The sequence below is a fragment of the Ictidomys tridecemlineatus genome, chromosome 5, assembly GCF_052094955.1.
Source record: "Ictidomys tridecemlineatus isolate mIctTri1 chromosome 5, mIctTri1.hap1, whole genome shotgun sequence".
Lineage (NCBI taxonomy): Eukaryota > Metazoa > Chordata > Mammalia > Rodentia > Sciuridae > Ictidomys > Ictidomys tridecemlineatus.
In genome coordinates this window covers 157,827,711-157,854,150 of record NC_135481.1, presented here as the reverse complement: position 1 = coordinate 157,854,150, position 26,440 = coordinate 157,827,711, and the positions used below count along the sequence as shown (strand labels likewise).

General features: G+C 41.7%; 1 protein-coding gene across 1 annotated transcript in view; it reads left to right on the top strand.

Moving 5' to 3' along the window:
* The window catches only part of Slc24a3 (solute carrier family 24 member 3), a 520,120-nt gene that overhangs the window by 294,600 nt on the left and 199,080 nt on the right, over positions 1–26,440 (top strand). Inside the window, exon 3 of the mRNA XM_078051346.1 lies at positions 7,342–7,418. Coding sequence (XP_077907472.1) covers positions 7,342–7,418 — 77 coding nt within the window. The remainder of the gene's footprint in view (positions 1–7,341; positions 7,419–26,440) is intronic.

Below are 26,440 nucleotides of genomic sequence, written 5' to 3'. Positions count from 1 at the left end.
TTATCAGCTAATTTTGTCTTGTGTTTATACAAAAACCACCTCTTGAAAAAAAGGCCCTCTGTGTTCATTTACATTTGTATTCGCTTGACATTATGTCACTTTCATGGATCCCTGCCTGGTAGCTGCTGGCAATAGAGAAAGAAATGACAGTGTTCCTGTCCTCAGGAGCTCATAGTGTCCCTGGATCTAAAATACATATGGGTAAGCAATGTGATTGTGAAATCATATGGGTGCCTGCACAGTACAATAGGGGCACAAATAGAGTCAGAGAAGGCTCTGTGGGAGACCAGGTAAATAAGATACCTGGCAGAGTTCAGAATGTTCCAGCCAGGGAAAGTAGGAGCAGCAGGTTTTACAGGGGTGAGGAGGGTTGGGGTGGGAGGAGCACTGACAAATGAAAGTGTCTCAAACAATAGGGTGAAGTAACCCATTGCTGCAGGGAAGAGTCGGACAACATTAAGACCCTCACTTTGGGGAGCAATCTTAGAAGATCAGTCCATCAAATTGCATTAGGTATTTTTTCCTAAGAAAGATGCTGAGATGAGGGCCTGATGTTCTGATGGCTACAGCATCCTGGATTCCTTCTGCTTAGACATGTTGAAGGATCTAGTCTCTTTCGGATGTGTTCATCCCTACCCTGGGGTGCTCCTTGATCAATATGTGATTAACATGACATGAACACTTTTCATCTCTCTGCAAACCTCTGTTTAGACTCTTCAAACTCCGGCCTCATGAACACAGCCAGGAGACAGAAGGGAAGCAGGGACACTGATTGCTCTTGCCTTGGAAAGGGGGATTCACTCCATTCGGGGCTTTGTGGTTTCCATGGGAACAGCACTGATGCTGTTGCTGGCCCCCAGGTTTGGCAGGATATACTGGAAGGAAAATTGGGGAGGAGAAAAAGAGGAACAGAAAGAGACTTTGCAGACTTTGAAGGTATTTGGGGGAAATCTCAGCTGAACAAGGCTGCTCCATTTTCCCTGCATACGTAACCATTCCCAGCATGCCACATAGGCTGTGTGGTTCCAATAGGAAGCACATATATTCACACAACTCCTATGGACTAAACACCATCCTGTGGAAAAAGATACCAATGCAAGCCAGGCAAAAATTGGCAATAGGTGGATTTCAACACCAAGACTAGAGAGGAATGTGCCAGATCAGGATTTTGTTATTGTTATAATTAGGAATAATGACAGGTAACTCCAGGAAACATGAATGGTAGGTATTTCATATACCTTGTCTACAAACTTCATAAAAACTCCACAAGAATGACATCGACACATCCATCTACAGTTGGAAATGGGGCTCTGCATAGTATTGGGGGTCATCTGGACAGGGCTCTTATTCGCCACTGCAGGTGCTTATGCAAAATACAACCCAATGGAAATGTCAGTGAACACTCTTATTCCAGCTCTAAGAGATGAGGAAACACACTTAAGCAGGGTGACATCAACACTAGCCATTAGCTCTGCAGGAAGCACTGGAGGCCCCACACTGTTTAACCTCCTGTTTTGTAGACAAAGGAACCAAGTTCAAGAAGCACTGGCAGAGCCTTTCAATCCAGTGTGCCACCCTGTCTTCATATATGCCTTTCAGCTAATTAAAATACATCATTTCCTATGTACATGTGCAAGGTACCAAAGTGTGTCACCTGTACCCCAGAATTTGCCTGGTCTCTTAAAAGCAATCTCAGCTGATGCTATCAACTTTCTCCTGAACCATGGAGCCAGCTGGACAAAACTGGCTTACTCCATCCCTACACCTCAGGAGCTGCTATCTTCAGAGTTCTTCATCCCACACTTTTTAGGTGCTTGTTGTGTATACTACATCATCCCATGTAGTACTACTTGGAGCAGTGAGGAGGATGGTCAGTGTATAATTTGAGGCCCAGAGAGCAGATGGTCAGTGTATAATTTGAGGCCCAGAGAGATGCAGTGACATGTCACCAAAGGCCCTACTTGTGGGAAGTTATAGAATTGAGCTGTACATCTGCAGATTCCCAACTGAGGGCACAAAAGTCAAACTGGGATGAGAGAGGACAATATTCTTTGCAAGTTGCACACAAGTACTTTGAACCTATTGTTACAATTTCATCATCATCCTTATGTATACTTGCTTAGATGGGACTATGATGAAAAAGCAGTCAGGGTATGTATGATCTATATGAGGTGAAGCTTTCCAGGGGAATATTTAACCTGGTCATTCTTTCTACCTTGTTGTTAACTATCAAATAGGAATTCTTGTCATTCTTGAAGCAGAATGATTGCTTCAATAGGATTGCTTTAGCTCTTCTCTGCCTTTCTCCACTGCACATTCCCTACCTTTATCTCAGCCATGGACCAACCACATAAAATTTGCAAGGAAGCCACATGGTGCCAACTGCTCCACTAATAGACTCTGGTGTGAGCTGCACCCGGGAAGTGGCTGGCATCACCTCATAGAGAACTTTTATACGTTTTTTCATGACCAGCCATCACTTCTGTTGGGGAAGTTGTCTTTCACCAGGGCCAGTAGCACTCACCTAGTGATGGATCAGATCAAGATCTGGAGGGCACAATAAGATCAGGTTCCTACCAAGATGCTTAATTCCTGGAATAGAGAGAAAGGAGGGTCCCTGAATATCAAGATAAGGAGGATCCTGGTTACATTTCTATGGTCTCAGCTCCCTCCTGCTTGGCCAGGACCTTGGATGGCTCTTCAGTAGACATTTCAGAGCCAGCATTAGGTCCTTTGGGTCCTGCCCCCTCCAAGGTGCATCCTGGTCTTGCCTAAGAGTCCCAAGGTTACCCATGTGTTGGCTGGGCATAGAGATCCCTGGCAAGGCCCTTCTCCTACTAAAAGGCAAAGCCAGTGGAATCCATGTCTTCAGTCAACTTTTATTTAACCCACTTGTTGTTTGTGGAGTATCAAGGGGGTTTCAAATCAAAATGCCTGGATTCAAAACCAGCGTTCTTATTTCCTGACATGGATCTCTGGGTAGAACCACTACACTGCCTGGGTTACTGCATGGATGAGGTGGCAGTGAGGAGGGAGGGTCGAGCTGTTGATGGTGTGGACACACTGTGGCTGCAGGCTCATGCCCTCGGCCTCCTGTCTCACAGCATCGGTCAATGCTCATGTGTTGACTTAGCTCTCTTCATATACTGCCCTTGGACCATTGTTGCTTAAAGCTACTTTACTCCTCAAGTAGGAAAGCCAACTAGGCAGGAAGTAGAGCAATAGCTGGCTGCCACATATTTGTGACAAAACATATCTCAATCCTCACCTCTGTATCCTTCTCTGTTCCCCAAATGATTAGGGACCTCTCCTAGGCAGTTCTCATGTGTTATTTGTTGGGTTGGCACTCTCCCAGGGAAGACAACTGGCTTTTTATCTATGTGATAGCAATTGTGATCAATAAATTAACTTGGTATCCTATTATCCACCTTCAGCTCGCAGGGTGGGAAGACAATAAGAGTGGTTACATCTGAATCCTGGAATGAGCCAATGCTGAAAAAATCCTGTGGCAATGACAACTGAGAAATGCAAAGAAAAATCAGCCTATCTGTTTCTCTCTGGTGGTGTGGCAGCAGAATTTAGACCAGCTCAGATCCTCTTTTTGGAGGAAGTCATGAAAAAGAAGAGGTCACTGGGTAGAGCGTGATTACAAGTTGGTGCAAGGGGATGGGATGACGTTAGGGGCAGTCACTGCCCTGGATTTTCTGGCCCTTCTCTGCAGGCTTCTAGCTATGGAACTTCAAGTGTGCTGCATAATCTTCTTGTCTTTTGAAATCTTCATGTGAAATCCTCATGTGGGGGTAAAAACGGATAGTGGAGGCACAGTACAAGACTCAGTGCCTTCCAGGAACAGGTGCTCAATAAAAGTGCACTGTTGTCATTTTTGCCTAGTTTTGATATCAGTCCAATGGCTTCCCTGCCCAGGGTCATTTTCTCAAACATTTTAGGTCCATCACCAGCCAACCTAGTCTTAACCTTGGCTCCCGATATTACTGAGAATTTATATAAAAAGCCTCAGGAAAAAAGCTGCAAAATTGTGGACATTGGGTGTCACCTCTTCAGGACCAAAAATTGGGATGCAAACTCTAGGCAAAGCCAGGAAGCATGGAAGCCAGTCGCCTTCCTGGAAAAGTCTGGATTGGAGGCACCAGTCCCAAAGGAGTGGAACATAGCTGCTCTGAAAGGGCTTTTCCTCTTCTAGTCTACTGAGTTTGAAAAAAATGGGAATAAAAGAACATTTCTCATAGTTTATGATCCAGTCTGGACTTTTGGGAGAGGGAGAGGAGATGTGGGAACCACCAGGTGGTTATTGGTGCTAAAACTCATTTGCCTAAGGGGACTTCAAAGTGAAAGTTAAAGGATAAAGCTTGAGTGGCATCTCAAGAATGTAAGAGATTCTGTGAGTAGACAGAGAGGAAGAAGAGGGGGAAAGAAAGATGACTAAAAGGCTCCAAAGAAGCCCCTTGTGGACAGCATCATGAGCAGGGAGGTTTTAGGAACTAGAGGGCTTCCTCCTCAGGGAGGGCTGGGGAGCTTTCTCCAGCTCTGCTCAACCTGGCAAGGGGCCAGGGCAGTAGACCTGCAGAGAAAAAGGATTAGACTTGGACATTGCAATAAAATGTCTGGGATCCTTGCACATGAATTTCAACTTTTTCTGTGGACCCTCACCCCCTTGTAGTCATTTTCAGATGTAGTTTTGTGCGGTTGCTAAGGTGAAGTCCTCCAGGCTTCCTCTCATTTTCCCTATCCATTGACCTGGAGAATTCTGTACAGCATATATTTACAACAGCTTTCACTTAGGAAAACTCAGGGTGATCACAGCATGCCTTTTGTTCCTTATCCTCCCCCTTTCAACATCTCAAAGATCAGACAAAACTAGCTCGTGTGATTAACTAGACACAGGTGAGCCTTGATTTTTTGTTAAAATGGTCCTATTGAGTTAACATTGATGATGAAAATTATATGTGTTTATGGTCTTTTGACATACAGATGCTCTTGAATTTACAATGGAGTTACATTCCAAAAACTTATCAAACCCTGAAAATATTCTTAATTGAAACTATGCTTTATGCTTTATATACTTAATCTACCAAGCATCATAGCTTACACTAGCCTGCCTTAAATATGCTGATATTAACCCTCAGTTAGACATTGCCAGAGAGCATTGTACTGTATATCACTAGTCTGGGAAAAGATCAAAATTCAAAAGTCAAAGTATGGTTTCTACTGGATAGGTAAAGCTTTTGCACCATTGTAAAACTGAAAAATTATAAACCATGGTAATTTGGGGACTGTAAATTAAGAAATGATCACTATATTTCAAGATCATTAACATATCCATCACTTCTACATACTTGTTGTGTGTGTGTGAAAGAAAGAGAAAGAGGAGAGGGTGTTGAAAAGATTTAAGATATATCTTTCTTGGCAAATTTCAAGTATAAAATCAGTATTCTTATGTCCGGTCTCCTTGCTGTACATTAAATAATCTTGATCTAGGGGTTCACTCTGCCCCAAATACCTTGTGTCTCAGACAAACCCCTGGCCAATGAGCCACAATCCTGTGGCATGTGGTCTGTAATCTTCTGGGATCCCCAGCAGGGTTGGGGTCCTGTAGTCATCTACACACCCTTCAGCACCACTACTTTTGACATTTCTCCCTCCCTGGTCTTATCATCTCCTTCAATCACAGTGCACTGTGGAGTCAAAGTCATCTTATGCATCTTCCCCATACACTGGTGATGGTTTCTTTGAGTACTTGCCAGAGAAAGACCAAGGACATTACTGAGCTCTGAAGGAAAGATTCCTTCCATTGGATGGGGGTGTTTGCTGAAGGTGGGGCTGAAGTCAGGGTGTGGCATGTGCTGCTTCTTTTAGCACCTGGCCTGACACATCATCCAGAGAGGGAACAATGGCTTCCTATTGGAGGGATGACAGGAAGTTTCATAAAGGAGTGGTGATGTGAGAACTTGGCCATGAAGGTTGATTGGATTTTATGACAGGGAGCACAGTTAGGAGTGAGGGCTGATGCTTGTGTGTATCAATAGACAAATAAAGATACAGAAAGAAGAAAGTACAAGGTATATTCAGGAAATGGCACATGATCCTATCTGGTGAGATATGAGAACAACCCAGTGCTCACTGCCCAGCTCCAACAACAAGCACAGTAAATGCTCAGTGAGTAGTTAATGAATGGACACTTGCAAAGCATGAAGAAGAGGGGGGAAGAAATCTCCAGTGGGAAATGGTCAGAACCCACTTGGAGCCACCAATTCACAAACTCAGGCTTAGATGCCATGGCATAGGAGGTTTGGGAGCAAGGAGGGGCCTGGCCAACCCTGTGATGGATATCCCAGTTCCATGGCCAATATGGGTTGAGTCTGAAAGAGGAGCAGACTGACAGAGCAGGCTGGGAGTTTTAATAGTCACAGCCCACAGTCTTAAGCCATGGCAAGGAGAGGAGGAACAGAGGAAAATGGACAACTTAGAACAGGACCTTTAACCTGCCCATGCCACAGACTCCTTTGGTCACTTAGTGAAGCCTACAAGCCCTGCTCAGAAAAAAAAAATGTTTTTTATTGCATGCAATAAAGTACATACAGTTACAAATGGAACCTGATCATGTTGAGATGAAATTGTCAAAATATTAGCAAATATTTATCAAAATTTGCAAGACAGTAGTTCACATGCTTCCTTGTTAAACTTTAAGTCATAAGCGGTAATCTACAGACCACCATAGCACTGAAATGATGAGCAAGAGCTACATGGATATAATAAATAATACAGTTGGCCCTCCATATCCATGGGTTCTACATCCATGGATTCAACCAATCATTGAAAATATATTTTTCAAATTGTATGTTGTATTGAACATGTACAGACTTTTGTTCCTTGTCATTATTCCATAAACAACACAGTGTGGCAACTATTTGCATAGCATTTACAATGTATTAGGTATGATTTAGTATATGAGAGAATGTGTGCAGGTTCTAGGCAAACATTATGCCATTTTATATAAAGGACTTAAGGATGCACAGATTTTGTTATCCCCCTGAGGTCCTACATGAATACCAAGGAACAATGGTAATATGAAAATTTCTACTAGGATTCAGGCCTCAGGTTTTTCTAATGCTACTGTGGTTTGTCACTCCCCTTCTTATTTGAAGAAAACACTAAATTCTATAAAGTTTTGTAAATTAAAGATGCAAAGTTTTTTCTCATTCAAGATCATGAACCCCATATTAACACTAGGACTCTAAAACCAGAGTTGGTAACAATGTTCCAACCCTCCAGCCCTGAAAATGTTGGCATCTATACTGAGCTGGTTTTTTCTCTCTTCTTTAGCCCTGCATGAATTCCCCAATGACATCTTCACTAACGAGGACAGAAGACAAGGAGCGGTGGTCCTCCATGTGCTCTGTGTAAGTACCCTTCTTTTGCCTCTGCCTGAGGGTTCAGAGGGCAGGAGGTAGGTGGGTGGCTGAAGTGCCTATACAGGAGTCTCCCTCCCTCCTGGTGGGAGGCCTCTGAGTCCTGTATTGAGCCATGTCTAAATGCAACATCTTTCAAAGATCACAGGTTTATATGCTGAAAGACACCTGTCTATATTTATTCCTTCAGGTTAGTGCCCAAGTGTGGACTCTGAAGTGAAACAGACTTGCTCTCCCATGTTAGCTTGATTCTCTCCCTGCTCACACACCATCCTCCTGGGGAGCCCTTCCCTAATCAGCCTGTCTAATGTACCTCAGTATTTCTGCTTACCATGCCTTATTTTTCTCCATGTGACCTGCCATTAGATAGTTATTTGCTTTTTGTCTGTTGATCTCACATATAAGCACTATGAGAAGAGAGACTTTGTTTTGTACTTGGTTTCATTCCCACACCCATTATTGACACATAGTGGGGATAAAAAATTCGCTAAATTCGTGAATTAAACATGATTATAACTAGAACAGCATCTGGAAAATAGTAGGTGATCAAAAATAACTTGTTTTTCCCTTCTGGACTTGTATGTTTATCATTATTTCAGCATCTTTCTCAACAGACCTACTGGATCTAAGGGCTTTCATTACCTTATCCTCATTTGGAGAGTTTGGGCAGGATTTGTGTGTGTGTGTGTGTGTGTGTGTGTGTGTGTGTGTGTGCACGTGCGCACATGTGCATGTGAAGATTTGTCTAAGGAGTGGCTGCAGAATCAGAAAGCTCCAACCAAAGTCCGGTCTAGATACATGATTGTTTTCCATTCCTATGGTGTTCAGTCTCTCTTGCAATGCTCTTAATTCCATTCTTGTTATCCCTGCTATTAAATAAATTCCCCCAATTTAGTGACACATCCAGTCACTATTTTGTTTTGCTTATGAGTTCTTGGTGTCAATCATTCTGAAAGGGCATGAAGAGAATGCTGCTCAGTGTAATCTGGGACCTTGGATGGGGCTGGAGCCACTGGTTCTAGAGGATTCCCTTCCAATAGACTTCTCTGCTACCATGTCTGGTGCCTAGTGTAGGACTGGCTAAAGGACTGGCTCATCTGGGACCATGAACTAGAACTCCTTCATGTGATTTCTCCAGCATGATGATTTCTTCACCATCCTCCTGGGGAGCCCTTTTCCTAATCAGCCTGTCTAATGTACCTCAGTATTTCTGCTTCCAAACCTCTTGCATCATGGAAGTCAGACTTCCATGTGTCAGCTGGCAGCTCAGAGAGAAGAGGTTACTTTGTGGCCTTTTGTGATTTGACTTTGGAAGTCAAATCTGACATGGCATCATTTCTGACATACTCATGCACTCCCAGACGACCATGACCCAAAGGAGAGGATGGAGAACTTAGTTTTCAATACATGGGGAGATGGTTGGTAGGCATACCCTGGGCTCTGGAGTCAGGTGAGACATGAGTTCGAAGCCCACTTCTACTATCTATGCTTTGTGTGTGACTTCTGACAAGAGAGATCTGGATCCATGAGCCACCCTGAACCTAATCCTTTCTTGATGGAAGCAATAAACACTTCAACTCTTTCCCCACCCCCCACTGCAGGGAGGAAGGCATGTCTCCTTTTAACAGGTTTGTCCTCTAAAAATACCAAATGAATAAGAAATTTGGAGCCCTCCCAGCCCTCCCTGCCCTTCCAGGGAGTCTTGTGCATCAAGCAATTAATACAGATGCCAGCTTTGGCACCACAGAGGCTCCCCTGTCATGAGCCTGAGAAGGCCCAGGCTCTAAGTAGGATCAGAATTTTCCAGTAGCCATTAGCACCCTGCCACCTCAACATCTGAGACATGAGATTTCCATTCTCAGCCCAAAGTGGGGCTGTGGCCTGCAGCTGGCAGTGCCCTTTCTCCACCTCCACCTCCCCAACTAAGGGTCAAGGGTAAATTTTTCCTTTGCTCTTCATGAGCCCAGGATACCGAGTAAGGCCTCTACTGTCTTTTGGGGGAGTGCATTTCTAGACAGGCATGAAAGCAGAATTGTGCAATGGTGGGTAATATTGCCCTTAGGTGCATTCTTACAAACATGGACATCAGCTTGCAAAGGACTTTGTCATCCTTGATATTTAATGATGTTATTAGCCCCCATGCCAGTCCCTGCACTTTAGCATCCACAGTTCAAGGACTCTATGGGCCAGTGTTGGTGCCTATCCCTTCAAAACCCCATTCCAAGTGCACAAAACCCTAAAATTCTCTACCCAGACAACCTGAGCTTGTTGCCAAGGTCTTTGCAGGCCTTCTCCCAAGATCCACTAATTTAAGGCAAGAGACCCAAGTGAAGCAACCTTGAACTTGCTGCCTGGGGTTCCACATACATGTATCAGGTACAGGGCAGAGAAGAGGGTTCCTCTTCTACATGACAGAGGTAAATGTTAAGGTGGACCTACTGATGCATCCCCAAGATGATGGACCACCTCTAATATTATCCAGCCCACTTTAGGGGGATATCCACTCCACCCAACCCTAGACATAAGCCTCACAAGAGAAGCCCCTTTATACTGTATTTGTCACATTGAACAATAAAAGTTGCATTTACTATTTGTTTGTCGCAGGAATGAATGATTCTTTTTATCCCTTTCATCTACCTTGGTTATTTAGGATGCTCAGGAATTGTTACATGAATATCATTGGAGTCAACAAGGATTGCTGCAAGGGCAAACAGTTGGCATTTCAGTGGCCAGCAGGAAACAGATGAATGCATGAGTCAAAACTGCCAGAAGCTAAATACAGACTTCCTGAACATGCACATCTACAAAGCACTTCCTGATCCCCTGCAGTATGGTAGTGCTGGGATGAGCCCTTTTAAATAGCTAAGACAGCCGCACAGCCTCACCCTTTAGGAATCCAGTGTCTTCTGAAGAAAACCCCTTATGGTCAGTACCTACGATGCATCAAGTGCTGGCCATGGTCTATACTGCAGGAGCTTACAGAAGGTACCCAGAATCTGCCTGCTCACTATTCTTAAAGGGTGAGCAGGCAGATTCCAAAGAACACTGAAGAGAGAGGATTCCAGGCAGAAGGGAGAATGGGAATTCTGTTTTTGAGGATATAGAGATTTGAGACATCAGGGGGCCTAGAGGGAGCAGAAACCAAGGATGTGGATGGTGGACGAGAAAGCAAGAGGGTGGAGAATGGTGGAACCTCACATGTGAAACACCACGAGGTGAATTAGCTGCTGCATTGGAAGGTAGGAAGCAGATTCCTGATCCAACCAGTCCTTGGCCATACCCTCTTGCCTCAGGATAGGATTGAATAAGGTCAGCTATATACAGAGGTGACCAGAGTGGTTTTCCTCTCTGTCAGTTGCAAAAAGCCATAGAAAAGACTGGACACTTTGGATAGGGGTTTCCAGGTGCTTAGTACCCTGAGGAATATCCAGGTCTGATGAGGATCCTTCGAGAAATGAATATGGGGGCTCAACATCATCCGGTGTTCTCTAGGCCCCTGTAGAGCAAGTTACTTCATCCAGGTTTGAGAGAGATGACCTTCTGCTAGATGGTCCCCGCAGGCTTGTCCTATTATCCCAGGCTGCCCCAGAGAAGAGCCACTGGGCTGTCTTTTCATGGGGTTAACTGGCTGTAATCACTGGGCTCAAGAGAGTGCTAGGTGCTTTCCAGTTCTCCTATGAAACCTGACCAAAGTTAGCACTTGCACTGAAACTCAAAACTCCCTATTCTGTTTGGGCCCAAGAGTTTGCTTTTCGAGTAAGGCCTATGTCCTTTAACTTCAGTTGAGACCGGATGGCTCTGAAGGACCGCAGAACCGTCTTTTAAATCACAAATGTGCGAGTTCACTTCCATTTTTCCTTCCATGTAAATAATTCTCTCTTTGTGTGTGATTTATGAAACTCAAAACAGCCATTTCTGGCTCAACTTGCCGAACACTATAGCTTTAATTTCCTCTTGAATCTTTCTGCTTTCGTGGATTTAAGAATCCCTAAGCCCTGAGATTGTACTTAAAAAAAAAAAAAAGAAAGAAAGAAAAAAGGTTTCTTCCTTCCAACTGTTCTTCATTTATGGACATATGGGTTCCTCACAAGTGGGGAAATCCATGATCTTTACAATTTTATCAACAACGAATATCCCTAAGAAAACACACTTGTCCTAGCATTTGCTTTATATCCCATCTTTCATAACATTGAGACATTAAAAGTAGGACTTCCTTCCTGTCTGAAAGGAAATCTGCCCCCTTCATAAACTCACTGAGCCTTCCCCAAACAGAGGAAGAAGCTTCTGAATAATTTTTATTTAAAACTATGTTTTATTTTATAAATATCTTGCAAAATTTTTATAATTATCCTCCATATCACAGATGATAGCTAGATCTTTGAAGTTATCGGCCAAGCTACACATTTTCCCTTCTAGTAAAAGCTGCTTTAGATCATTAATGTTTGAAATTCTTTTTCAAGTTGAGTATGGACAGTTTACTATCTTTAATAGATCAAACTCCACAGCAGGGATAAATATGTTCTATGCACCTTATCGACTTTTAAAACTGTTCCTCCTGAGTGTGAGCCTCTCCCCACCCTACTCCTTTTAAAGTAAGTCCTCTCTTCTGGCAGGCAGGTATTTCTATGCACTTGTGTAAAAACAGTGGTATAAAGGATCACACACCTGAAGATGATTTTCTAGACTTTATTAGACAAAGTCTTGTTAAATGAGTCTATTTAAGAGACAGGATGCTAACTAGTGCAGCAATGCATACATGTTAAGGGTTGTGCCCAGGAAAGAAATATGAATGAGAGGGCTTGGGGTGCCACTGAGTGGTAGAGCACTTGCCTACTGTATGCGTGGCCCTGGGTTTGACCCTTAGCACCACCAAGAAAAGAAAAAGAAAAAGAAAAGAAAGATCAATGAGAATGTTCTGTGTGCATCTTTATGTTCTAAAGCTTAGCTGTGCTCCAAAAAAAATCTCACAGGATACTTGGGAGTTTATGCAGAACAGAATTTTTCTTCCACTGAACTGTTTGGGTAGTGGCTGTCTGGCCCTCTGCCTTAACACATTCTTAACACGTTCAGTGTTAAAGAACCCCTCTCCACATCTCCAGCTTCACCCACTCCAGTGTCCAATGCCCGTTAGGGGCTTTCATGTAATAAAGGAGGTAGGCTCCATATAAGGTGGAACATTCTGGAAGTCCAGGCAAGATTCCTATACTGGGCACAAAGCCAGGAATTTGACCATTTTCCTCCAAAAATGGTAAGGAAGACCATGGATCTAATTCCTTTTAGCCCACCCCATACCATGATGTCCAGGAGTTGATCCCAAGTTGGTGGTCTTCCTTGGCTCCCCACAACTCCTATCCATGATTCTTTCTTGTTCCCCCATCCCAAGGAGTTTATCTGGTCTGGGAATTGGGGAAACTCATTTTATGTTCTTAACATCTAAATTCTCTCTCTTATTCTCATATTAGCTTTTAAGTTTAAGCATTAACTGATTTCTGTCTTGGCATTCCATTATGACCTTCCTGCTTCCCAGAACTGCAGAGAAAACCTTTTGGCATGGGAGGAAGCCCCTGGGATAAAAGCAATGGAATGTGATCCCGGAATGAAGGAATGGGGGAGGCTATTTAAATAGTAACCTCCCTCTGGTTTACAGATCCGTTCCCTAGTCCTTCAATTTTACTTAACAGGAGGCTTAGCTGGCCTGCCTCCCTTCCATGCACCATCTTTGTTCTCTCTGAAGAAGCACAGTGGTTCTGCTCCTGTTCTGGCCGTGACTGTCCCCGGTGTAGTCTTCTGTACACCTGCCCTGCATGCTCACTTTCTTCTTTCACAGAAGTCTTACACTGGCCCAGCTCATATTCATGTTTGCCTGGCCTTGGTCACCTGCCCACATGAGTTGGCCTCCCCTGAATCAGGTCTTAACTTGTCAAGAAGACTGAATCACACATTTGCCTTAGAAGGTTGGAGCAGTTCTGAAAGGGAGAGTCTCAGCTCCACCTTCTAACCGTTCCCACCCACAGCAAAAATGGAGACTAACTGGGATGTGTTTTTGAAGACGCTGGAGGCTGGGTGAACCCATATCCCAGGCGACTGGAGGGACTTCTTTACTCAAACCAATGTTTCCCCTTTCGGTCCTGGTGGTGGAGATGGGGAGCTTTGCTCTGGAGGGGACCTCAACAATCAGATGACATTTGCAGTTATTTCTCCTATTTAATTTTAATATCTAGAGGATATGGTTTCACTAGAGGGGATCCCCTGGGCCCAGACTGCTTTTGTGAAGAGCCAGAAAATGAATTAGTTGATGTAATAGCTAGTTCTAGGGGGCAGAAAGGCCAGGATTCCAGTAGGAAGTGGTGAAGACCTGTCCCCAGCTTCAGCCTCTGCAGGCACTTCCTATGTCAAAAACCACATCCCACCTCATCCCCGGGGGTTATTCTTGTCTTTCCAAGGCTATCCTTTAGTCTTTGGACTTTGGGACTCAGATTTCCCCTTACACAGATATCACTATCCAACAGAACCTTCTGTGAAGATGGAATTGTTCTCTATCTGTGCTTTCTAATACAGTAGTCCCTGACCAGAGATGGCTGTTGACCCTTTGAAGTGTGGCTAGTATGACTGAGGAACTGGGTTTTTGTTTTATTTTGTTTTAATTAGTATAAGTTTATATAGCCACATGGATTTAGGGGTTACTCTTCTTTGAAGGCCTGGGGATGGGACTCAGGGAGGTAGCTTAGAGGTAGAGCACTTGTCTAACACACACAAGACCCTGGGTTTGATCTCCAGCAATACACACACACACACACACACACACACACACACACACACAGCTAAGAATGAATGCTAATCCAGCACCTTGCCTCATTTAAATTATGGTGTCCACTGGAAATCAACAACCAGAGATGGCCAGTAAGAAAACTTGCCAGCAAAGTTTCTGTTCCTTTACTTAGTCCTCTAAATGAATGACCTACGCTTGGCCATTCCAACAAGCAGGATGCATAGAAGGCAGTGCCAGGCCACTAGAAACAAGGACAGGGTATAACATGCTGGAGAAGGAGAAAGGACACTTAAGAGTAGGAGTTAGAAAACTTGTATGTTGCAACAAGCTCAGTGCTTTGGAACAAGTTCCAGAATTTCTTCTGACCTCAGTTTACCTATCTGTAAAGTGGAGCATGTGGTAGATATCCAATAAATGTTAGGTTTTCTGGTCCTCATCTTCACTCTGCCCCCCACAGCCTACAAAAGGTAGCTTATCTGTGCTTCCAAGCACCTCTTGTCATGGGACCAGAGCCAGATCCATTCAAATGTAGCTGCCATCCTTGTGAGCAATGGGACAGGGTACCATAAAGGCCTCTCTGCAACTGGCATTTCCATCAAGTCCAAGGTTTAAAGCAGGGTGCTGCCTGCTGCTGGGATTTTTAATTAATGAATAATAATTATATGCATTTAAGGGATATAATGTGATGTTCTGATACATGTATACATTGTAGAATAACCAAATCAAGCTGATTAATATATCTATCACCTCACATTCACATAATTTCGGTGTGTGGAGAACATTTAAGTTCCATTCTTTGGGGCCTGGGTATAGCTCAGCAAGAGCCCTTGACTAGCATGCTCAAGGCCCTGGGTTCAATCCCCAACACTGAAAAAAAAAAATTCACTCCCAGCAATTTTAGATCTATACTGCTTCATTATTAACTATAAACCAAGAAAGGAAGAAGTAAAATTATCTGCTGATGGCATGATCTTATATATTGAAAACTCTACTTAAAAAAATAATTTAGAACAATCCATTCAATCAAATACTTAGGAGTAAATTTAATCAAGGGAGATTTTTTGAAATTTAAGGGACCTGAATAGTCTAGTTAGAATCTAGTTAGAAAGGTCCCAGCAACAATTCACTCTGTGGGCAGACGTGTTTAGTTAAGGGATTTCACCCTGGAAGAGAAAAATGATTAGAACAGCTTGTGGAATTTGCTGTTTACTCTTGGAAAAGTGCTGAGCATGTCCTTAATTTGTCAGTGTCAACACAAGGCTAAAAGTGGTGTCCAGAGAGGATTAGCACAAAGACAGTAAGTTATTATGTTTCGATAGATCTTAAGTAGGTCCCTTCTGCTCCCCACAGGCAGCTTGGTGGTGGGTTGATGTAAAGCTAGAGAGAAAGCATAATGGTTTAAAGCACACATTTTCAATTAAATCCACCTGAGTTTCAGTCCTGGATTTTCTACTTATTAGCTTGTAGCCATGGGCCCTTGTTTTGCTTTGCTAAGTCTGTTTCCTCATCTGTCATTGGAGACCAATATAGTACCCACCTTTCATGTTGCTTTGTAGGATACCTGAAAGCAGAGGTGTGAAGCCCCTGGCAGAGTGTCTGACACTGAAAAGATCATACTCTCCATCTGTACTCACATAGTACTTGCTGATTGTATGTGCCTCCCCAACTTTCAACTTCTAGTACACCCTTGCAAATATGGGATATTCTGGGTCCCCAAATTCCATTCTTCCAGCATGCATATAGCCTCTAAATGCCAGGAAAAGCCCTTAAACGGAGAGGGATTTGGTGGTAGATAAATAGCTCAGTCTCCTTGTGCTTTGGTTACACTAACTGAAGCACATGAGCTACCTTGTCTTCCACAGTCCCCTTGCAGAAGTGAGATCTAGTGTCCATCCCAGGAACTTTCTTAGCAACACAGATTGATTAACTGCCTTTTGGTCCCTGAATAACTTGGCCCCTCAATAACTTGCACTTGAATCTTCGTATCAAGTTCTGCTTCTGGAGCACTGGCTCACCAGGCTTTATCTACCCTTCTTACCTTCTTATCCCCCTCCCCCAATCCATGAGCCTGCAGGAGAGGCAGAATTCTGAGACTCCAACCCCTTCCAGACATCCAGAGGAAAGAGTCTGGAGTGAGTTGATCTGTCATCACTTTGGTTCATGCCCTGAACCCAAAGCAAGACAAAAGGCAGACTGGAGAATGGACTTTGAAGTAGACAGTTTCAATTTTAATTTTATGAAGGCCTCAAATGGTTAAGAGATAATTTTTTTTGTTTTAGTTCATCTTCTGCCTGTAGTAGAGAGAACATGCATATTCCTTGGATATTACACATTTACATATAGAAACCACATACTTACAGCCTGCTGTATACACTTTTTCATATTTTTGGTCTACTTACTACTTGGTCCATCTGTTCCTCACTCCAGTATTTAATCTTATTTTTATATAGTAAATAAATTTCATCTGATCCTTTGAAATGGCATTGCCAAAATGGTCACAGATGACATATAATAGTTATCTATAGAGTCCTTGAAATTTACAGGATTTTTTTTTCCTGCTGAAAAAATATAAGCTCAAAAGCTAAGTCAAGAATGAGGAGCTGCTATTTGGGTTTATCATATGTCATAGTTTAAAGAACTAGTCTTTAGAAGATATTCAACAAATCATTCTGGATAAAATAATCAAACCGATACTCTAATTTATCAGTAATCATCCTATGTTGCTCAGTAGCTTTTGCTCTTTGTCAGTAAATAGTTCCCTGCTGATTTCGTTCTCTGGAAAACCTCAATATTAAGACTTGTGTTTCTTTGTTTTATGATAAACATTTTTATTTGTTCTACATATATCTTATTTTCTTCTAATTTATTTATTTATTCCAATTTGTTATACATGACAGCAGAATGCATTTCACTTCATAGTACCCATATAGAGCACAATTTTTCATATCTCTGATTATACACAAAGTAGAGTCACACCATTTGTGTCTTTATACATGTACTTAAGGTAATGATGACCATCTCCTTCCACTGTCTTTCTTACCCCCATGCCCCCTCCTTTTCTCTCCCTCCCATTTGCTCTATTTATAGTTCTTCTGTTTCTCTCATGCTCCCTCTATCCCCATTATGGATCAGCATCCACATCTCAGAGAAAACATTCAGCATTTGGTTTTGGGTGATTGCTTACTGAGCATAGTATTTTCCAAATCCATCCATTTACCTGCAAATGCCATGATTTTATTCTCTTTTAATGCTGAGTAGTATTCCATTTGTATATATACCACATTTTCGTTATCCATTCATCTACTGAAGGGCATCTAGGTTGGTTCCACAATTTACCGATTGTTAATTGTGCTGCTATATATATATTGATATGGCTGCATCCCTGAAGTATGCTGTTTTTAAGTCCTTTGGTATTAAACCAAGGAGTAGGATAGCTGGGTCAAATGGTGGTTCCACTGCAAGTTTTCCAAGAAATCTCCATACTACTTTCCAAATTGGTTACATCAATTTGCAGTCCCACCAGCAATGTATGAGGGTGCCTTTCCCCGCATATCCTTGCCAACACCTATTGTTATATTCTTGATAGCTGCCATTCTGACTGGAGTGAGTTTTGATTTGCATTTCTCTAATTGCTAGAGATATTGAACATTTTTTAATACATATGTTGATTGATTGAATAACTTCTTCTCAGAAGTGTCTCTTCAGTTCCTTGGTCCATTTATTGATTGGGTTATTTATTTTGGGGGTTTTGAATTTTTTAGTTCTTTATATATCCTACAGATTAGTACTGTATCTGATGTGTAGTAAAAATTTGCTCCCATTCTGTAGACTCTCTAATCACCTTCACTGATTGTTTATTTGGCTTAGAAGGAACTTTTTAATTTGAATCCATCCCATTTACAGATTTTTTATTTTATTTCTTGCACTATAGGTGTCTTTTTAAGGAAGTTGGGGCCTAATCCAACATGATGAAGACTTGGGCCCACTTTTTGTTCTTTTAGGCACAGGGTCTCTGGTTTAATTACTAGGTCTTTGATCTACTTTGAGTTGAGTTCTGTTCATGGTAAGAGATAGGAGCTTAACTTCATTTTTCTGCCTATGGGTTTCCAGTTTTCCCAGCATCATTTGTTGAAGAGGCTATCTTTTCTCCAATAAATGTTTTTGGCATCTTTGCCTAGTATGAGGTAACTGTATTTATGTGAGTTTGTCTCTGTGTCCTCTGTCCTGTACCATTGGTCTATATATCTATTTTGGTGCCAATGTCATGCCATTTTTGTTACTATTGCTCTGTAATATGGTTTAAGGACTGGTGTAGAGATGTCACCTGCTTCACTCTTCTTGCTAAGAATTGCTCTGGTTATTCTGGGTCTTTTATTTTTCCAGATGAATTTTATGATTGCTTTTTCTATTTCTATGAGGAATGCCATTGGGATTTTGGTTGGAATTGCATTAAATCTTCATAGTGCTTCTGGTAGTATGGTTATTTTGACAATATTAATTCTGCCTATCTAAGAACAAGGTAGCTCTTTCCATCTTCTAAGGTCTTGTTTAACTTCTTTCTTTAGCATTCTGTAGTTTTCATTGTAGAGGTCTTTCATCCTTTTCCATAAGTTGATTCCCAAGTAATTTTTGAGGCTTTTTATTTTAGAAATTTTCTGGTAGAATTTTTTGGATCTTCTAAGTATAGTATCACATCATTAGCAAGTAGTGATAGTTTGAGTTCTTCTCTTCCTATTCATATCCCTTTAATTTCTTTCATCTGTCTAATTTGCTCTCGCTAGAATTTCAAGAACTGTGTTAAATAGAAGAGGTGAAAGAGGGCATTCCTGTCTTGTTTCAGTTTCTGGGGGGAATGCTTTCTATTTTTCTCCATTTAGAATGATGTTAGCCTGGAGATTAGCATAGATAGCCTTTATAATATTGAGATATGTTCCTGTTATCCCTGATTTTTCTACATGTTTTGAACATGAAGGGGTGCTATATTTTGTCCAGTGCTGTTTCTTCATCTATTAAGATAGTCATATGATTCTTATCTTTAAGTCTATTGATGTGATGAATTACATTTACATTTGATTTCTGTATATTGCATCCCTGGGATGAACCCCGCTTCATTGTGGTGTACTGTCCTTTTGATATGTTTTTGTATTTGATTTTCCAGAATATTATTGAGAATGTTTGCATCTATATTCATTAGAGATATTGGTCTGAAGTTTTCTTTCTTTGGTGTGTCTTTGTCTAGTTTTGGAATCAGGGTGATATTGGCCTCATAGAATGAGTTTGGAAGTGTATCCTCTTTTTCTATTTCATGATATAATTTGATGAGTATTGGTATTAGCTCTTCCTTGAAGCTCTTGTATAACTCAACTGTGTACCCATCTGGTCCTGGGCTTTTCTTGGTTGGTAGGCTTCTGATGGTGTTTTCTGTTTCATTGCTTGAAATTGATGTTTAACCTGTGTATATCATCCTGATTCCGTTTGAGCAAATCATATGACTCTAGAAATTTGTTGATACCTTTAATATTTTTTGTTACTGGAGTATAAATTTTCAAAATAATTTCTAATTATCTTCTGTATTTCTGTAGTGTCTGTCATGATATTTCCTTTTTCAGAGTGGTTGTTAGTAATTTGAGTTTTCTCTCTCCTTCTCTTTATTAGCATGGCTATGGGTTTATCAATGTTGTTTACTTTTTCAAAGAACCAACTTTTTGTTTTGTCAATTTTTTCAATTGTTTCTTTTGTTTTGATTTCATTTATTTCAGCTCTGATTTTAATCATTTCCTGTCTTCTACTGCTTTTGGTGCTGATTTGTTCTTCTTTTTCTAGGGCTTTGATATGTAATATTAGGTCATTTATTTGTTGTCTTTTTCTTCTTTTAAGAAATGAACTTCTTGCAATGAGCTTTCCTCTTAGTACTGCCATAGTTTCCCAGAGATTCTGATATATTTTATTAGTGTTCTCATTTCTGTCTGAGAATTTTTTGATATCCTCCTTGATGTCTTTTGCAACCCATTATGCATTCAATAGCATATTATTTATTCTCCAGGTGTTGGAGTTTATTTTATCATTGATTTATAATTTCATTTCATTATGATCTGATAGAATGCAAGGTAGTATCACTTCTGTTTCCTATATGCTAAGAGTTGCTTCGTGGCATACTATATAGTCTATTTTAGAGAAGGATACATGTGCTGCTTAGAAGAAAGTGTATTCACTTGTTGATGGATGAAATATTCTATATATGTCTGTTAAGTCTAAGTTATTGATTATATTTTTGAGTTCTACAGTTTGTTTGTTTAGCTTTTGTTTGGAAGATCTATCCAGTGGTGAAAGAGATGTGTTAAAAGTCACCCAGAATTATTGTGTTGTGGTCTATTTGACTTTTTAACTTGAGAAGAGTTTGATGAATGTAGATGCTCCATTATTGGGGGCATAAATATTTATAATTGTTATGTCTTGTTGATGTATGGTTCCCTTGAGTAGTATGAAATGTCCTTCTCTATCCCTTTTGATTTACTTTGGCTTAAAGTCTACTTTATTTGATATGAGGATGGAAACCTCTGCTTTTTTCCACAGTCCATGTGAGTGGTATGTTTGTTTTCTTTCACCTTCAGTCTGTGGATGTCTTTTCCTGTGAGGTGAGTTTCTTAAAGGCAGCATATTGTTGGGTCTTTTTATTTTTCAATTCAATCTGCCAATCTGTGTCTTTTGATTTGTGATTGTAGGCCATTAACATTCAGGGTTATTATTGAGACATGATTTGTTTTCCTGGTCATTTTTGTTTATTTTTGGTATTTAACTTGACTTGGTTTCTCCTTTGATTGGTTTTTCCCTTAGTGTAATAACTCCTTTTGCTGATGATTATCATTGTTGTTTTTCATTTCCTCTTCATGGAATATTTTGCCAAGATGCTTTCTAGTGTTAAATTCTTTTAACTTTTATTTCTCATGCAAGGTTTTTATCTCATCATCAAATCTAGAGCTTAATTTTGGCATCCATTTTCTTTCAGAGCTTGATATATGTTGTTCCAGGATCTTCAAGCTTTCAGGGTCTGGGTTGAGACATCTGCAGAGATCCTAATTGATTTCCCCCCTTTATGTAACTTGATTCCTTTCTCTTGTGGGCTTTTAAAATTCTCTCCTTGTTCTGTATGCTAGGCATTTTCATTATAATATGCCTTGGTGTAGCCCTGTTGTGATTGTGTACATTTGGTGTCCTATAAGCCTCTTATATTTGATTTTCTAATTCATTCTTCATATTTGGAAAATTTTGTGATATTATTTCATTGAATAGATTGTTCATTCCTTTGGTTTATAACTCCATGCTTTCCTCTATTCCAATAATTCTTATATTTGGTCTTTTTATGTTATCCCATAATTCTTGAATGTTCTACTCATGGTTTCTTACCATCTTCATTGTGTGGTCAACATTCTTTTCAAGATTATATATTTTGTCTTCATTGTCTGAGGTTCTGTCTTCCAAGTAATCTAATCTGTTGGTGGTGCTTTCTATTGAGTTTTTAATATGGCTTATTGTTTCATTCATTTCAAGGATTTCTGTTTGTTTTATTTTTTCAGAATCTCTATCTCCTTATTGAAGTAATCTTTTGCTTCCTGTATTTGCTTATGTAGCTCTTTATTGAAATGATCTTTTGTTGCCTGTATTTGCTCTCTTATATCATCCTTTAATTCACAGAACATTTTAATTATGTACATCCTGAACTACTTCTTTGTCATTTCTTCTGTTGTGCTAGCCATGGATTCTAATAATGTATTATCTTGGTTTATTTGGGGCACTTTCATCTCTTGTTTTTTTCATGTAATTTATGTGTGTTCCCTTCTAGTATGGTGGATCTGAGGTGTTACAGTTCTCATCCTATAGGCTTATAGTGTTCCTGCAGGGTTCCAGTATCTCTCCTTTAAGGAGAAGAACAATATTAACAGTTCCCAATACAAACAATACACAACCTTAAAGCAAATAGCTGCTATTAAGACATTTGTGGTTTTGTCACAATATACAGAAATTGTGAGTTCAATTACTATCTACTGTAGGTTTGCAAAAAGGTCTACATTTTCTGATGGTGGACGAAGAACCTGGGGTGAGGTGTAGGATGAGATGTTGAGGGGGTAGGAGGTGAGGATATAGAGTTATTAGATCTTAGAAAGCATGAAGAAGGAATATAATAAAATAGACACTAATATTGCTGAATGTATATACGTGTCTATATAACCAATGTGATTCTGCAACCTATACACTTGGAAAAATGAAAAATTATACCCTATTTGATTCAAATGTATGATATGTCAATTTCATTGTATTGTCATGAGCAAGTAATAAAATAAATAAATAAATAAATAAAAAGAAGTTGGTTAGTAGGAGGAGAAGAGAGAGAAAGTGATTTGGAGGAGACAAGTAAGTGGGAAGATAATAGCAATAGAGTGCCATAAACAAACAAGCATAAATATTAAGAAAAATAAAAATTATAAAAATAGTAGATAAAAGAATATACAACACAACTGTAATATATAGACATCTCAGTCCTCAGTAACCTAATTCATGAAAGTTACTGGTTTCACAAATATTGGGGATATGAGGATGGAAGAACAGAGAGAGAGAAAAATAATAATCTTTTTTTTTATTGGTTGTTCACAACATTACAAAGCTCTTGACATATCATATTTCATACATTAGAATCAAGTGGGTTATGAACTCCCATTTTTACCCCAAATACAGATTGCAGAATCGCATCACTTATACATCCACATTTTTACATACTGCCATATTAATGACTGTAATCTTGAAGCAAGAAACAAAGATTGCTTTTGTTGGAGTTCAGTATCTTTCCTGCTTCCCTTCTTATCCAATAGGTGGGGCTGTCTGTTGTTTGCTTGTATCTCAGGATGCTGAAGTTTATTAGGGTGGGAGGGTTGGTCTTGGGGGCAGAGCTCCTAGAGGTAGGGTATAGAACTTGCTGTCCCCAATAGGAGACTACATCCCAAGGATCCCCTTTGGGGCCTACTTTTGTGATGTGGGCACCTGGTTTTATCTCCTTAAGTTCCCTGTAAACCTCACAATTCCTGGTCTCTAATTTAGTCTCTAAACTATCTCGCTTTCTTCCTCCCTTTTTACCTCTCAAGCAGGAACCTCTCTCTGCAGAGGTCTTGTGGGCTGTGCTCTGTAGGGGCTCATCTGTCATGGAGAGCTGTTTTGTATTGGGCAGTTCAGGACCAGTCATGTGAGCTATGGACTGGCCACGTTGCCACAAGCACTGTGCCAGGTTAGCGGCTGCCAGGCAGGAGGAGGAGTTGGGGACTAAATGTACCTTGATATTCTAAGCAACTTTCTAAGCCCCAGCTGGTCTTCTAAACTGGGGGTGGCCACAACTAAAGATAGTGACAAAGGTGTCTCAAGATGGAGGTGGCTAGGGAGTCGGGTTGGGTGGGGACAGGCAGTGGGGTGGACATTGTATTCTGAGATGCAGCTCTGTGGGGTGCAGTGTTGTGGCTGGTGGCTGACTCCAGACCCTGGATGCTGTCTGGGGACTATGGCAGTGGTTGCAGTGTCCTAAGATGGAGCCCCACCTTGGTAGATGGGGATCCACACAGGGGTGGCAGCCAGAGTTCCTGCACGTGGGCAGCGGCTGGGTGTCCTGCATGGGACCTGCTGCCAGGATTCCTGCCTGAGTGGTCAGCCAGGAGTCCTGTTCAGGTGCTGATGCTGGTGGTCCTGCTTGGGCACCCAGGGGTCCCACATGAATGAGTGGCTGGTAGTCCTGCACTGACGCTGAGGCCTGGAGACCTGCGTGGGCTTGGTGGCCATGATTCCTACGGGGGAGCAGCTGAAAGCTAAATGCTCACAGAGGAACGGTATTCCCTCAACTTGAATCCCAAGTCACTGGGTGACCCAGAATGCAGCCTCCCTCCAGCCCGCCATCTTGGATTCTCCCTGTGTTTGTTTTATTATGTCTTTATTATTATATATTCTAGCTAGCCTTCTACCCACTCCCCATCCTACCCTATGTCTCTGGTAATAATAGAGATGCTAGAAAAGGGTTTCAAGTTAAAACAAACAAACAAACAAAAACTAAACCCGCATAGCAAAGAAGTTTCTGTACCCAAGGAACCTAGATAGGCACTGTGTTCCAAAATAAGTGTCCCCAAGGCTCATTTGCAACTCTTCTAGGATTTGTACCAAATGAGCTTCTGAAGCCAAACTTTTGTCTTGGGCTGGCTCCCATGGAAGCAGACTCTTTCAGGGTCCACAACAGGCACTTCTTTCAGAGCCAGTGATTCCAGGAAGTGGGGACTGAGGCAGAGAAGGAAGGCCAACAATGAAGCCAGGCGTCCACTGTGGGCAGCTTCATCTCACTGTGGAACTAGCAGACAGTGGGGAACACCTATCTCTCATTATCCTAATGTGGGTACAGGAGTCTGGGACACTCGTGTCCGTTGTTGGCTGAGAGCCGTTTGGGGGTCCTGACCTTTCCATTTGGTTCCATAGTCATGGCTCCAAGGCCGTCCTAGAAGTCGACAGTCATGGCAGTGTTACAGGACTCAGGAATATGAGTGCCCAGGGTTAAGGACAAGCACTGACAGCACCCACTACCACACGTCCTAGATCTCATTTAGTGGGGCCACCCCACCTAGGACAAACATACCCCTAGGTCCACAGTTGAGTTCAGCCTGCAGATCCTGGCCGGCAACTCCTTTAGTGTGTTCTCCGCATCTTCATGTTCCACAGACTTGGAGCACATGGTGAGCACCTCAGAGGCCACAAAGGTTCTTAGGGAAACTCCTCAGGCAGGTTGTTTTAGTAGAGTCCCCTGAGGCTTTCCACAGTGTCTGAACCGACTTGGAGGTCAGGAGGTGGTGGTGATGTCATTCCTCTCATCCAGGGAGCTGTGGGAATTCTGTGGCTACCCAGTTCTGACACTCTGTGTGGGAAAACTGCCAACACTCTCCTCAGGTGTGTGATGTCATCCCCTCCCACACAGCTTTTCTTCTATTCAGCTCACATGTTCCTGTCCGCGTCCTTGAGCTATGAATAGCAAGGGTCCTGCCTCATCCCAAAGTGTATATTCCCTTCAGAGCACTGTTTCTGACTTTGGACGTGACAAGCCCTATTCATTCTACACCATTTTGCAGGATGGGTGCGAAGGTCAAGAATATAAGCCCTGACTATGTCACGTATTATTGCCTGTGTGACCTTTAATACTGTATCATTTTCTACATTTGTGTATGGGGATAGGCGAGTACCCACCTCATAAGGATAAATAAGAGAAAGCGTTATAACTAATGCTTAGTCTGGTGCCGGGGCACATTACAGGCATGAGAAAACGTGAACTCTCATATGACATTCATTGCTTCTACCCTGAGTCGATCCATGGCTGTCCCTTGTCCAGATGGTGGCCATCTAGATGATCTTCCTGGGTTCCACCTGTTCTCTTCCAGTTGAAATTGAGCTCCATGACACCAGATCCACTTCTGACAGCAATGTCCACATCACACTTTGCTCGCAGATCTCCCCCTCCTATCTCTCATTGGGGCATCAACACAGCATGGCAGGGAGCAGGTGGAGTTTTGGAATCAGACTGCCTCTGTTCAAATCTCAGGCTCACCACTTTTAGGTACATTACTACTGAAACTAAAGGCACAGGTTACTTTCCTTCTCTGTGCCTTATTTTTCCTGTAAAATAATTATAGTGATGGTATCTGCTTCATAGGGCTCACTATGGGAGGATTAAATGAATCAAATCTTTGTCAAGTGTTTAGAGGAGGGTCAGGAACTTAGCACCAGCTCAGTCATTATTTATCATTGTCACCATTGTTATTTCAGAGTGTCTCTGCATTCCAGTAGTTTTCCTCTTCTGTACATCATATATTGTAGTTTAGCAAAAACAGATTCTTTAACCACCAAGAAATCCCAGGGACTTCTTTCCCTCCTTTCCTGGGTAGGTCCCTGTCACTTTGTTTTTGGCATCCTACAAGGTCTGACTAGATGCCATCTACTTTTGAAGCTTTCTCTTACTTCCCATAAGGAAAAATGGGACTTTGCACTAGCAGGCATCTCTCCTACTCTAAAATTCCCACTTCCCTTTGTTCCTCTCCTTTAACATGCCTTACCTTTCCCCTTCTCTGTGAGATCGGTGTTAAGAGAGCTGGGACCATGCATTAGTCATCCTTATGTCCCCATAATGCCCAGCATGACACTTTGCCTGGAGAAACTGCTGACTGAATGTGCAGTGTCT